At 44.5% G+C, this 15,155-nt stretch overlaps 1 protein-coding gene across 12 annotated transcripts in view; it reads right to left on the reverse strand.

Moving 5' to 3' along the window:
• SEMA5B (semaphorin 5B) overlaps positions 1 to 15,155 on the reverse strand; it is a 363,565-nt gene that overhangs the window by 14,011 nt on the left and 334,399 nt on the right. For all 12 annotated transcript variants that reach the window (XM_073305098.1, XM_073305088.1, XM_073305090.1 and 9 more), the window contains one exon: positions 11,128 to 11,333. In XM_073305098.1, coding sequence (XP_073161199.1) covers positions 11,128 to 11,333 — 206 coding nt within the window. The remainder of the gene's footprint in view (positions 1 to 11,127; positions 11,334 to 15,155) is intronic.

Genomic DNA, 15,155 nt, shown 5'->3' on the forward strand with positions numbered 1-15,155 from the left:
CTTGTCACATCAGCTTGAATTCTGGAAGTAGGAAATAAAAACAGCTGACAAGAAAATGTGTCATCTCTTTTGCTCTTTGGATTCCCAAAGGGCTGGAGGCAGCTCCGGAACAGAAGCAGAGATCCCCAGTGTGACCCTGGGTTAGCTCTAAAAGACTTTCAGAGCTGACATATTACTACAACTCTCTCACCTTTTGAAACCATACACACTAATTCATTTGCGTATCTATGCATGCCTACCTTAACTTTGTAAATAACGCTCTCATTTTTTTCATAGTTAATAAATCCTTAGATAATTTACAATAGGATTGGCTACAAGCATTGTCTTTGGTGTGAGATCTAAGGTGCAAATTTACCTGGGGTAAGTATTTGGTCTCTGGGGCTGGGAGTAACCCAAATATTTTGTGATCTTTGCTGCATAGCAACCATCTATCACTACGTCATTTGTCTGGGGGGAAGACAGACTGGAACGTCCAAGGGGACTGTTTGTGACTCCATTGTAAGGCTGTTATAGTGCTTCAGAAGTTCACATTTGTTACTGGGTTAGTGAAATCTAATTACAGATCATTCAGCCAGGTTGGGGGGGTCTGCCCTGCTTCTTGACAGTCTGCCTTGAGGGTGGCACTCACGGTCGGCACTCCCGACAGCGTGACACCTCCCTCCCACTACATAGCTGCCTTTTGAGTACCTTCCACACGATTGCTTTGGCTTTTCCCCCATGCTAAATCTCACCTATTTCCTTTCTACACTTATGAACTCTCCGGGTCCTTTCCCATGAGTTTTCTATCCTGGCTGGTGTTTAACACACCTCCCAATTTACTGTCTTCTAATAATTTAATTAACATGCTGTTTGCAATGAAGATGTCGAAGGAAACCAGGCTTCACCGATCCTTGCTCCGCCCCACAAGAGACCTCCTCACAATATAGGTTATTGTCATTAATCATTGCTAAGGCTACGATTTAATCTCGGGTATTTTTAGTAAAAGCCATGGACAGGTCACGGGCAAGAAACAAAAATCATGGGCTGTGACCTGTCCATGACTTGTACCATAAATATCCCTTATTGAACCTGGAGGGGAGGGGTGCATGCTGTCAGGGTGGGGAGGCCGCGGCACCAGCTGCCAGGGTGGGAGGGAGCCCCAGAGGCCCATGGCACCAACTGCAGGGAGAGCCCCACTGCCGGGGTGGGAGCCTGTGGCTGCTCCTGCCACCATCAGGGAGGGGGTGTTGAGCCCCGGGGCCAGCCACTGCCCCAGCCATCTCGGGACTGCTGCTGGGAGCCACTGAGCTGTGGCTGCTCCAGTCACCCAGGACTGCTGCTCAGGTGGTCCCTAGGGCCAGCTGCATTGGCTGGTGCTTGGGCAGTCCCCGGGGCTGCCCAAGCAGCTGGCTGCAGAGCCCCTCCAGTGGCTGTCCCCCCCGCCTGAGTAGCTATCTCTGGGGCCAGCTGCTTGGGTGTCCCTTGGGTCAGCAACACTGGCCACTGCAGATGTCGCAGAATCCGTGACTTCCGCGACCTCCGTGACAGACACGGAGCCCTAATCACTGCCCACCATTTATAATCCATCAGCCAATTTTCAGGCTCAGTGGCAAATCCAATCCAAGTCAATCTGAATCCATTTGCCAAATCAGATTTCATATACCCCTGTACCAAATGCTTTACTAAAGGATATGGGTGAGTGGAGTACACCGATTTCCAACAGGTGGGGATCCAGCCCTAGATATCTGACATGAGCATTCCCTTCATCCCTACCCTTGGAAGGCAAAGAAGTGATGATGTTTGATTTCTCTCTGTATGCAGAGGGGGTCCCAGTTCAGCTGTCAGTTCCACTCAAGTACCCTTCACTTCAACATATGTTGAAGTGAAAAAAGGGGGTGGGGGGGTGAGAAAACCTTGATTTGTGCTGGAAATGGCCCACCTTGATTATCATACACATTGTGAGGAGAGTGGTCACTTTGGATAAGCTACTACCAGCAGGAGAGTGAGTTTGTATGTGTGGTTTTTGGAGGGGGGTGTGGTGAGAAAACCTGGATTTGTGCTGGAAATGGCCCACCTTGATTATCATACACATTTTAAAGAGAGTGGTCACTTTGGATGGGCTATTACCAGCAGGAGAGTGAGTTTGTGTGTGTGTGGGGGGGGGGGCGGAGGGTGAGAAAACCTGGATTTGTGCTGTAAATGGCCCAACTTGATGATCACTTTAGATAAGCTATTACCAGCAGGAGAGTTGGGTGGGAGGAGGTATTGTTTCATGGTCTCTGTGTATATAATGTCTTCTGCAGTTTCCACAGTATGCATCCGATGAAGTGAGCTGTAGCTCACGAAAGCTCATGCTCAAATAAACTGGTTAGTTTCTAAGGTGCCACAAGTACTCCTTTTCTTTTTGCAAATACAGACTAACACGGCTGTTACTCTGAAATATGTGATACTGCAGCTCAAAAATTAATTCAGCTCACCCTGCATGTAATGTCGACACAGACTGGCTTCAATGCATTTGCACAGGCATAACTGAAAGCACAATATGGCCCATTCCAGCCATTGCTCCTAGTTTCATTCTCCACTGTGGCCCCGATTCAGCCAAGCGCTCAAGTCCTAATGGTTTAATGGGGATGGATTGAAGTTAAGGATGTGCTTAAATACTCTTTGGAATAGGGGCCTATGTGCCTCCAGATATCTCCTCTTCACACCAAATCTAGCTGGCTTTACTCATGTGGAATTAATGCGGCTACTCCTGTGACTGAAGTGACCCAGATTTGGGGGTTTAATAGCTATTCAGTTAAGTAAGGACTGGAGCTCTCTCTTCCCTTGTATTTAATGCTTGGTACTCTATATTTGCATTTCACTGCACTGGGGTATTGCCTCAGTTTTCATGAATTTTCATAAATAAATACTAGTAATTGGGGCTGTTCATTCACTAATTCTCGCAGATTCCAGGATACACTCCATCCAGACCTGTTGATTTGTACAGTTTCAGTTTTCCCCTTTATTCTCATACTTAGTGCTGGGATCCAGTGAGGATGCTCAGGCAAAGCAACTTTAGAGATGGCTTAATGAGGATTCCCCTTGTATACGAGCACCTGCGGGCAGGGCAGAGCCAGCATTGTTAACTCGATGCCAAACCCACTCTGTATAGGGGATGTGACTGAGGGGAGGAGGTGGTGTAGATGGAGTGTTGCTGCACTCCATCAATCCAGACTGCTGGAGGAGCAACCAATGCATTTTAGAGCAGCCCGGAGGCTGCTCTCAACTGCTCCTCTGGACAAGTTTGCACTTTGACAGGGTCCTTTCCTCGAGCTGCTCCAAGGTGCCAAACCACTGTCCCCTAACTCTTAGAATTGATAGTTCATTATTTACTAATTACCAGACTCACTCTCCTTATTATTCCAGTTAAAGAAGCCATTCAGTAGCTTCCTAATTCTAGATTCCTAATTAATTTAGTCTCCTTCCAAATGTATCACTGGGCTTATACTTTCTCTGGTATTTATTGTTCCCCTGATATATTTCTAAAGTCCCTGTTAATGTCTTTGCTTAGCATTCTGCTGTTTTGGTTCCCTTACCTCTTCCGCAAAGCTTTAACCAATTCTGTCTATATTATTATTAGTCCACGGCCACTCAGGACTTCACAGGTTTCTCTATGCTGCATACCATTGCCACTCTGGGCTTCATGGCAGCTGTGGAGGGAAGAATACACATCTTCCTTCTCCAGTATCACAGTCCCATGCCCCCGAGCCAAGGGAAAACCATTAGCTGTTAGCAGTAAGAGCCTAGGACATAACTGAGCAGGCTGTTCTGGCCAGTAGAGGGCAGTGGTATAAATATACAGTTAACCGCCATATTGCTGAATTTCCTTAGGAATCCACATTTCTTCTTCCTTGAATTCTGTTTATTTTTCAGTGTGGGGAACAAAGAAATATCACGCCAATGAAGGCAAACCTGGCATTTGCAATGACTCGATGGGGTTCTCAGCTCACAGAGTAGGGGACAATAGCAAAAATCCTGCTCACATGCATATCACCCTCTGGATGGGGGAGAGAGTTGAGTAATCATTAAACACTTGGCAGGACGAGAATGAAGGACCTACATCCACAGGGAGGTGGATAACTTAAAATCGAAGAGGAAGTCAAAAAAGGATCAAGAGAATTGAACAGAAGCTCTCTTGACAATTACCGATGTGCTAATTTGGATTCCTGCCACACAGCACGCAGGCACAGCCCTGCAAAGCAACAAAGCGCCCACCTTAAAAATGGCTAGAGTGGAAACCAGATTGGACTCGAGCAGCACTGTGAGCGGCTGTTTAACATTCTAAGGGGGAGCCCTATCTGGGACAACCAGAGAGAGGAGACATTCCAGCTCTAACTGGCAGTTTTCACTGATCTTAAACAATTCATCTATAGAACAGAGGCATGTGTGAAAACTAGAAGGCAGCTTTCCCTCTCCCAGCTCACATCCTCCTGGTCACTGCTGTCACCGAGTAATGACCCCACTGCTAGATTAAGTCACTCCATGGGCATAATCATTGCATAAATAGCCACACATCCAGGCATGCCTGACTGCTCAATTTGACTTGACCCAATTAAATAAAGGGGTTGGGGGAGACAGACACTAATAGATTTCATCTGAGTTGCATGGCTTAATCCTTTTTTCCCCTCAACAGGAGCTCTCTTACTTTCCTTTCCTAGCAGGGCTTATGTAAATTTAGACTCCCCTGAAGTGATATTTGCAACTGCTGGATAATACAATGAAGAGCACAATGCTCCTTTGCCAATACAGCCGCCAGGCCCTACCAGTCTTTTTCAAATAAGACTATACTCGTAAAATGCGTAATGTGCCATTTAAACAGTTAAATGCCAATTTGCTCAGGGGAAATAGTCTTTATTAAGCATGAAATTCACCTAAGACAGATTTTATGTTTCAGTCTGATTTACTGTTGTTTTTATTTGTTGTTATTTCATCTGATTGCATCAGCTAAATCTCTCTTTAAAAAGCCACTTAGCCAAGGCAGATGCTAAAGGGAAACTGTTGAGAACTTTCTTGACTGTGTTCTGTTTCATCAGCTGTTGACTGTCTGAACTGTATAGCCAAATTCCTGGGAATTGAATGATGCACAGTGACGAGGTCATTGAAACAAAAGGAATTCTTATATCACAACGATATAATGGTCTGTGCTGTGACCACATGGGAATAAGTGTGTTAGCTAAGCGTAGTTGAAGTAGCAACACATCAAATTAGCTGATAGGAGACAGAATCCTAAATTTTCCAAGGGTGAGAGAAGCAAATATCCTCACAAACTAAGAATGACTTAGGCAAAACTTTCCTCTGGGGGACCCAAAGTAGCTAAAACTCATTTACACTTGAACCCCAGCTGCTTCTCGGCTTTAAAAAAGATGGAATTTTCAGTAGCGGTAAAAACAACTATACCCAAAAGAAACAGATTTTTAAAACCAGACAGATATCCACAGCCCGCTTCAAGCTTTATTTCTCACTACACAATTGAAATCTTTAAGAATCTACAATCTTTAAGACTGCCGATTCGTTCAGCATGGTTATTCTTCAGCAAGGCAGAAACTCAATCACGCGAACCCCATATTGATATTTTGTTTCTATAAAATATTTTGCTATTGTCCTGGCATCCCTTGCAGAGGGCGCCTGCTCCACATGGGTCTTTGGCTCTCAGTGGGATTATTCCCACTTTGTTGAAAGGCATTTAATTTAGATTTATATAGCTCCCATGGGAATTAATGAATATATTTTCCCATTTATGAATATTTTCTAATGGCTGTATTTTTATTCAGGGGTATAACTTTGGGCAAGTGTGATATTCGCAGAGTTACCCAACTTAGTTTGTAGTGACCCAATCTCTTCCCATAAACTCCAGACACTAGGAGACACATCAAACATTTACAAGTTTCTTCCAGTTTCTTTACAGCCCAATCCTGAAATCCTCACTCAGTTTTCACTCTGTTCTCTCTCATATAAAGCTCTTTTGGAGCAGATGGCAGTTTTGCTTAAGCAACAACTTCAGGGTTTTTCCCGTGGTTTACAAGGGATTGCAGTGGGGGTGACAGAGACAGGATGTGGAGTAGAGGAACTGGAAGCTTTGATCATTTGTCCAAGGCATCTCTACAGAGAGAGAAGTTTGATTTTATAAAATATATGAATATGTCTTCAAAATAAAGCTACAAGCTACATTTAAAAAAGACACGTCAATACAAGCACAGCTGGAAAGAAACTATATAGTTGTCATCACACCCAACCTTGAAAACATGCAATTCTCCTTAAATCGATAAGACCCTGATCCAAAGTCCACTGAAGTTAATGGAAGCCCTTCCACTGTCTTCAGTGGGATTTGGTTTTGGCCCTATGTGCAGGTGCCTTTCCCAGATGTTTCTAAAGCTCAGTCCACACGCTTTGTAGAGTCAACACTTAGCCCCCTTTAGTAACAAAGAATTTAACAATAAGAGGAAGTTCAGTTTGAGCCTTATCTTCAGGCATGGCTGCTCTAGGACTCCTATCTCAGGACAGCTCAGCCCTGACCTTGGGTCCTCCTTGCTTTCAGTCCAAGATCCCTCCTCCCTTATATCAAGTGCAGAGCTAACTAGCCACTTGGAAAGAGTGGGCTGCTGAGCAATTCTCAGAAGGAACAAAACCTGCTAAGAATGCCAGTCCACTGCAGGTTTGCTCTCCCCTATTATCATCAGTTATTAACTAATCAGCCTGACAGTACTGAGGATGTTGTAGGAGGTTCTGTAACCCATTCTGCCATGATGCCCAGTTCAAAGAGCTGCTAATTCTTATTTTGTCGTGCCCTTGTACTGCATAGTACTTGATATTGTCAAAGCACTGTATGAATTTCACTAATTAATGAAACGTGAACTACTTATTAGATGACCCCAAAAGTCTCTCCCTACAATTTATGAATAAGAACTCAAAATCTATGTATTGCTGATGAAAGCATATGTATGAAATCTTTTAAAATGTCACAGCTAAAATATCTAATAATAGAATCCACAGAATCTGACTAAGCAAGACAGAAATTCAAAAGAAGCCAGGAAAATAAAACATTTTTGTACAAAACCCTATCGTGGCACGTTATCATCAACTAAATGATCAATAGGTCATTTTCATCAATGGCATTTACATATGATCTGCATTAATGTGTGACTGTACTTGAGTGTCCCAACAAGGCTAATACCTGCTAAGATTGCCGTCATTAAATCTACCTTAATATAAAATTCACCTTGATTTACAATTCCGCATTCAGCACTGTACATTTGAGTGTAACGCTCTCAAAAACTTTCAGTTGTGTTCACCTGCTGATTGGGCAACAGAAATATTTCAAGATGAATACAAAATAAAGAAGGTTGCAGAAGTCTTAGTAGTATCAAAAGAATAGAGAATATAATAGAGCTGTGTATATGCTCAGGTTTATGTTACCATCCAGTCAATGTGCATTATTGGTTTCTTTTACTGCAAAGTAGCCAACTGATCATATATTTCCTTAATCTCAGGTTTTATTAACCCATACGCACGCACATAGACACACACCGTGTCCGTGTGCATTATTCTGACCCAGAAAATCAATTGGAATTTAAATGTTTAGAATACAGACAGGCCCAAGCCAAAATTCCAGAGCACGTCCCATTTTTAAGAAGGTGAATTTTAGCCCCCGTGAATTTAGAAGGACAACAAGGTTCATGTTCCTGTGTAGAGCTCTGTAGGATCACACTGAGACCATGGACCCTTCTTTAACTGATGATAATTCTATCTAATATATTTTTAAACTTAAAAACCATTAGGAACATTTTTAAGTTTCTCCTTTTTAAAAACCAGAGCAGGGCACAATCTCGCTCATCAAAACAAACATCTACCACAGATTAGTTTGGCGGGGACAAAACATAAGCAATGAAAAAATCCCCCAAAACACCTGCTGAAGTTTGTCAGCTACTCGCAAATACAAAACTAACTAATAATACCCCTTTGTCTTATGTTCCACACACACACAAGCAACCTCTCTTCAACTGCCCTAACACTACATTATTTAGAGAACAGTGAGAAGTGACTCAACTGAAGTGTAAGTCTAAGGTTCTTGGACAGACTAGAAGTAGGGGTTTAAGGTAAGAGGAACTATATGCAAGCAGATTTTAAGGAGACACTATTTTACAGAGGGAGTGATGATTAGGGAGAAGGGATTTCGTTTAAATCATTTGCCTTCACCACACCTGGATGTCCATACCACTCATTCCCCACTCCCTCTGTAAAATAAGATCACTTTAAATTCTTCTTAATATATAAGGAAGGCCCTTTTACCCGGAACTCTTAGTTCTTGTTGGTCCAATGATCTTCAATTTACATACTTCAGTTATGTCGCTTCTTAACGGTCTCTAAACAACCCCCATCTTGTCCATAACTACTTATATGCAAGTCCCTCCTTTCCATTAATCACCTTCACTGCCCTACCTTGTACTGTGTCCAATTAGCTAAACCTTCCCTCAAATAAAATAATCTAAACTGGACACTCCAGAATGTGATTTAACTAATGCTAAGAATTCCTGCATAATATATACACCCCCACTTCAGAGAATCCAACATCCTATCACCTTTTACTGTAGCTGCACACAAGAGTAAACATTCAGATATTCAGTCTGTCAAAAACCCAGGTCCTTTTCTGATACTGTATTAACTAATCCATTGCCATTTTAAACTATGCTTCACTTCAATATTATTCCTACCCAACTGCATCAACTTTACACAGACACATTCCATTCCATAATCCATTTGCCCAGTCAATCAATATTAGTCTGTAATCAGCTGTATCCGTCTGAATCTTAGCCACTCCCACTTTTTTAGTAGCGTCTGCAAATGTAATGATCTTACACATTACAACAACGTTTGCATTATTACCAAAATATTAATATAGTGCCCTGCAAGTTCCTTGCCCACTTCCAATAAGAATATACCCCTTTCACGCCAGCACTCTGCATGCTGCCCATCAACCAAGAGAGCAGTTCTGCAAAACTCTACTCACACGAGCAGGCCTTACTCACTGCTGCAGGCCTACAGAATGTGCCAGGACTAGTCACATAACTAAAAGGTTTACTCCTGTGGTTTCGGAGCTTTCAGGATCTGGCCTCAATTCTTTACCCATCTTCATAATTTATTACCTACCCTGTATTCTGAGACTTTATAGGATAATCCATCCTGTGAAACTTCGTCAAGAGCTTTCTCAAAATCCAGATATTGTCTGCTGCTTCCCTTCTACCTAGATCAATATTTATTTAATTTAAAAAAAGGAATCCAATTTGTGTGACATGATTTACCGTCCACACATGAATGCTGACTCTCATTATTATGCTGCACCCTTAGTAAACTCTATGCAACTGTATCCATAAGCCACCAGGAAACATATTTTTGCGATTGCATTTACAAACTTCACAATCCTGCAAGGTGCTAAATAGCGGAGGAGAGGCCGTAACACCCATCAGGAAGTACTCAGCACCTCAATCAAGACCGCAGTTACCAGATGAGTCTGTAGTTTTCAGACTCTTATAATTTTTCTTTGAAGTACCAGAACAATAGCCACTGTCTTCCAATTACCTGGTTTAGCCCCATTATCATCATTGTTGTTATTATTATTCGTATCATGCTAACACCCAAAGGCCTCAATCAGGAGTGAGGTCCTCTCGTGCTGGGCGCTGTGAAAACTTTTAGGTAGAAATGGTCCCTGCCATGAAGAGCTTACAATCTATGGCCCCGATCCTGCAATGAGCACAGTTCAAAGTCTATGGGTTCAGAAGTCTGCCTGCATGGAGCTTATTGCAGGATCATGGCCTAAACAGGAAAGAGGCAAGCAGCAAAAGACAGACAGACAACATACACAAAATGTCAGTGAAACATAACTACTGGGGGAGGAGGGGTTGTTTGTTGTTGTTATAACTTCCAGACCATCCTCCCCACTGTGTTCCTGTGCCCCAAGACAGCCTGCTCCACTCAAAGTCCCTTCCTGCCACCTCAGCAGTCACCATTCAGCTGTCTGATCCCTAATCTCAACGTGAAGCTGCAGAACTGGAATTAATTTGCAAACTGGATACCATCAGATTAGGCCTGAATAGAGACTGGGAGTGGTTGGGTCATTACAAAACCTAAACTTTATTTCCCCAACACTAATTTCTCCCTACTGTTACTCACACCTTTTTGTCAACTGTCTGTAATGGGCCACTCACTTACCACTTCAGAAGTTATTTTTCCTCCCTTGGTATCCTGCTGTTAATTGATTTATCTCGTTAGACTGACCTCACACTTGGTAAAGCAACCCACATCCTTTCATGTATTTATACCTGCTCCTGTATTTTCACTCCATGCATCTGATGAAGTGGGTTCTAACCCACAAAAGTTTATGCCCAAATAAATGTGTTAGTCTCTAAGGTGCCACAAGGACTCCTCATTATTTTTGCTAATCTCATCTATTCCTGGTAGACATCATCCATTACTACCCCAATTTTACTCAAATACGTGTTTACCACTGTTTCAGTATTCTCAGTCTTCTCCAGCACATTGTCTCCGGCACCCTCCTGCAATTCCTCCAGGCATGTATTGCTAATGCTCTCCTTACGAAATACAGTTCCCAAGGGAGCATGTGAGTTCTACTATCATTTCTTCCTACCTCCTTAAGATCAGATTCTTCCAACCTTTCACACACACTGAGTAGCCTCATTGATTTCAATGGAGCTACTCACAGAATAAGATGTTACCCAACATAAATAAGGGAGGCAGAATTTAGTTCTTATTCTGTTGCTCCAGGAACGGCCTCACCAAGTCTCTCCTATTTTTCATTCCCTCTGTGTATTTAAAGAATCTCATCCTATTTATCTAAATATCACTACTAGCTATTTGTTCTTTAAGATTTCCATTTTTCTTTCCATTCTTTCTATTTCTTTTTACCAAGCCCTAACAGTGCTGTCGGGTTATCCCCTTTCTGACTCTTTTATGGACGTATATATATTTTATATATGTATCACGTTAGTGCGCACACACACACACACACACACACATAATTAAGACCATAGCATAAATATATATGTAGGCAGCTGTTATCAATTTGCCAGGGGTGTTTCTGGTAAAGTACCCTACCTTGAATTCCATGGGCGTGTACTTTTCATTCTTGGGGGTTGTGTTGCCTTTGTAATGGAGATGGTTGGGAGTGGTTGGGTGGATAATAGTCGATTCCTGGGACTGCCGCTGACAGCGCTGACAGTACACATAGATCACAAAAGTTAGGAGACTGGAACCAAAGAAGCAGGAGACCCCGGTGGCAATCAGATGGATGAGACTAAACCCTGCAAGCAAAACAACAAGTGATGCTCCTTTCAAAGAACAGCCTTCTTCCTCTCGGGACAAGAGCACAGATACAAGTCAGAGCTACAACATCTTGAATTCAGTGGTGATAAGCTGCTGAAGCCAGTATTTCATGTTCAAACATACAAATCAGTCCCCCCCCGCCCCCACAGCTCTGTCTTGCTGAGTTTAATGGGTCCATACATTGTTTTCTCAAAGTTCTTTCACTGTCTCCCCATTCTCTCTCCCTCTATTGATATTGAAACTAAACATTCTGTTAAGCTGACAGCAACAGAAATGAGGCATACAGACAATACATGTTCATGGCTTGCAAAGCACGGGCATGTCATGGAAATGGGGGGCTACAAAAACTCAGTGTTTCTCGAATGGAAAATAAAAGCCCTCTTTGTTGGCGACCCAAAAATATTCAGTGGGGGAGGCGTATGTGGGGAAGCAGCATGACACATTCCTCCTTTATGTAATCCCCACGGATACATTGACAATGCAAACAAAAAACCCATGGAAGCAAGTCTCAGAGCCTGGGCCAAATGACTCAGCCATGTGGGGCTCCTACTATGGGGCTAAAGAATAGCAGTATAGAGGTTCCTGCTCTGAGACCCACCACCCACCCCGCCGGAAACCTCTACACTGCACTTTTTAGCCCTGAAGTTTGAGCCCCACAGGCCTGAGTCAGTTGATCCAGGCTGCAACTCGCAGCTCCAGGGCTTTTTGCAGTGTCCACATACCCTAAGTGTGCTCAGCCATCTTGTTTATTGACGATTAGTCTCCCCTCACTATCGATGAGGTGTACTAGCAACACTAAAGAGTGTGCTGGTAGGTGCACAGGAGGGTCCCGGGAAATGGGGAAAACGAGAAGGAAACAAAATGGGCAGTGGGGAGAAAACAAAATACCAAGGAAATGGTCTGAAATATTCTTTGATCAAACTTCTCCATGAGCTGCCCAGACAGAATCCCAGGCAGACCCTGGTGAGGCAGCTATAGTAAAAAGATGTCGAAGAGCAGAGCTCTTAACCTGAGGTTTCAAACACTTCCAGTACAGCACGTTCTCTGCTGGAAGGAGATGCATATATGTCGGCAGGCGAAACCACAGGCACTGGGAGGTAGCTGAGAGAGGTGAATGGAGGAAGTCAAATAAATGCTAGGAGAGAGTCATCCTTCTTACATTTTTCATTCCTGCTTCACCCCAGAGAGCCTTTATATGGTCAGGGTATAACCAATGGCCAACAGCTCTCCACCTTACACAAGAGGAACAGCCCTGACCGGAGTCCATGGCACAACCAGCACTAGCAGATGTAGGAGTGGGGACTGGAAGAGTCTTGCGCAGCACCCAGATGTGACCCTGTTTAGTGTCCATCTTCAATCAGAGGGTGCTGCTTTCCGGTCGGAAGAGTGGAGCTATTTGAGAACCAGCAGCGTTAGCCCAAATGTACATTTCTACCGACTTTGGTCTGCTACACAAGTTGAGAGGAACCACTGCACTACTGAACATCAACATGCTCACTGCTGAGTGCAGCCACTTATGTTCAGAGTCTAGCTATCAGAATCTTTAGGTAGCCCAGGAAAGCTAAAGAATTCATCTGCAGAGGCTGCAGTCTCAACTTTGCTGGGTGTGGCAGAAGTGACTGCCTGGCAAGCAGCGCTAAACTGATGCTTATTCTTGGTCTGCCCATGATACAGATATGCCTCTTTCTGCCTGCCAGAGGTTGGTGACATTTTACTTTTCGGTTGACATGCTTTTCAAATAGAGAATTTCACCCACTCATTTTACTGTTTTGCTCCAATCTTCATTTTAAAAAACCCCTATAGAAATAGAGTGTAATAGAGAGTTTGATAGGGTTCTATCGTAATTACATGAAGGAACATACAGAATTGAGTAGACCCATAAAAAATGGTTACCTACCTTTCTTAACTGTTGTTCTTTGAGATGTGTTGCTCACGTCCTTTCCATGCTAGGTGTGGACACGCCCAAGTGCACAGTTGTCAGAGATTTTTGCCTTAGCGGTATCTGTAGGGTTGGCTGTGGCACCTGCTTGAGTGCTGCGCTCATGCATCAGTATATTAGGCACCGCCGGCCCTACACCCTCTCAGTTCCTTCTTGACAGCAACTCTGACAAAGGAGTTGGAGAGCGGGCAATGGAATGGACATGAACAACACATCTCGAAGAACAACAGTTATGAAAGGTAGGTAACCATTTTTTCTTCTTTGAGTACTTGCTTCTGTTGACTCACAAGAAGTATCCATGGAGATGGGCTTGGAGTTCACGGTCATGCAGCTTGCATTACTGCTCTACCAAAGCCAGCATCATCTCGGGCCTGCTGGGTAAGCGCGTGATGTGATGTAAATGTGTGGACAGAGAACCAGGTGGCAGCCTGGCAAATATCCTGGATCGGCACTTGGGCTAGGAAAGCTGCCAAAGAGGCTTGCGCCCTGGTTGAATGGGCTATTAAAATCGCTGGAGGAGGCACGTAGGCCTGGTCGTAGCAGCAGCGGATACAGGCAGCGATCCAGAACGAGATTCTCTGAGCTGACAATGGATGACCTTTCATCCTGTCGGCCACCGCGACAAACAACTACGTCAACTTACGAAAAGGCTTGGTCCCCTCAATGTAGAAGGCTAACGCCCTTCTAACATCCAGAGAATGCAACCTGCACCCCTCCTCCGACTTATGGGGTTTAGGGAAGAAGATAGGTAAGAATATGTCCTGACTCCTATTGAACTGTGAGACCACCTTAAGCAGGAAAGCAGTGTGTAGCCGCAGCTGGACCTTGTCCTCGTAAAACACCATGTTGGGCGCCTCACAAGCGAGCACCCTAATCTCAGAGACCCAGCGGGCGAATGTTATTGCAACCAGGAATGCAACCTTCCAGGAAAGGAGACGGGGAGAGCAGGAAGCCAGAGGCTTGAAGGGAGGCCTCATGAGCCGCGACAGCACAAGATTCTGGTCCCATAGAGGCACAGGGTTCCTGACGTGAGGGCGGAGGCGTTCTAGGCCCCTGAGGGATCTGGCTGTCATGTCTTGGGAGAAAACTGACCTGCCCTCAAGCGGAGGATGGAAGGCTGAAATAGCGGCCAAGTGGACCTTAGCAGATGAAAGGGACAAACCCTGGAGTTTAAGATGCAGGAGGTAATCCAGGATTAACTACAGTGAGGCCCGCTAAGGTCGAATACTTTTGTCCAAAGTTCAGCATGTAAACCATTTCCATTTGGCCAGGTAGGTCGCTCTGGTAGAGGGTTTTCTGCTGCCCCGCAGGACCTGTTGGACACCGGCCGAACACTCCCGTTCATCCACATCGCTTAAACCCTTTTCTTTGTCCTTTCTCCTGTAGGAAACCCTGCCAGGAAGACCCCCAGGACCTACGAGGAAGAGATGGAGGAGGAGGCCAGAAGTGCTTTCTGGCCTGCTGTGGAGTGTAGAGGCCTAGCAATTGCTGGGTGACCCGGGAGTCTTTAAGGCCATGCAGCCTTGCATCCGTGAGCTCAGAGAAGAGCCCTGTGACCTCAAATGGGAGGCCCTGGATAGTGGTCTGCATCTCTTAGGATAACCCCAAAGATTGTAGCCAAGAGCTGTGCCTCACGGTAACTGGCGAGGTCACCAGTCTGGTGGCCAAGTCTGTAGCATCCCAGGCCATCTGCAAGGTGTCCTTTGCCATTGCTTTGCCCTCCTCCAGGATCGTGGAAAACTCGTGGGCCAGGTCCTGTGGAAGGGCCTCCCTGAACTTGCCAAGGGAGTCCCATAAATTACAACTGTATCTGCCCGACAAGGCTTGGTGGTTGGACCCCCAAAACGGTAGACTGGCTGTA

The sequence above is a fragment of the Lepidochelys kempii genome, chromosome 11 (assembly GCF_965140265.1).
Source record: "Lepidochelys kempii isolate rLepKem1 chromosome 11, rLepKem1.hap2, whole genome shotgun sequence".
In the NCBI taxonomy this organism is placed as follows: domain Eukaryota; kingdom Metazoa; phylum Chordata; order Testudines; family Cheloniidae; genus Lepidochelys; species Lepidochelys kempii.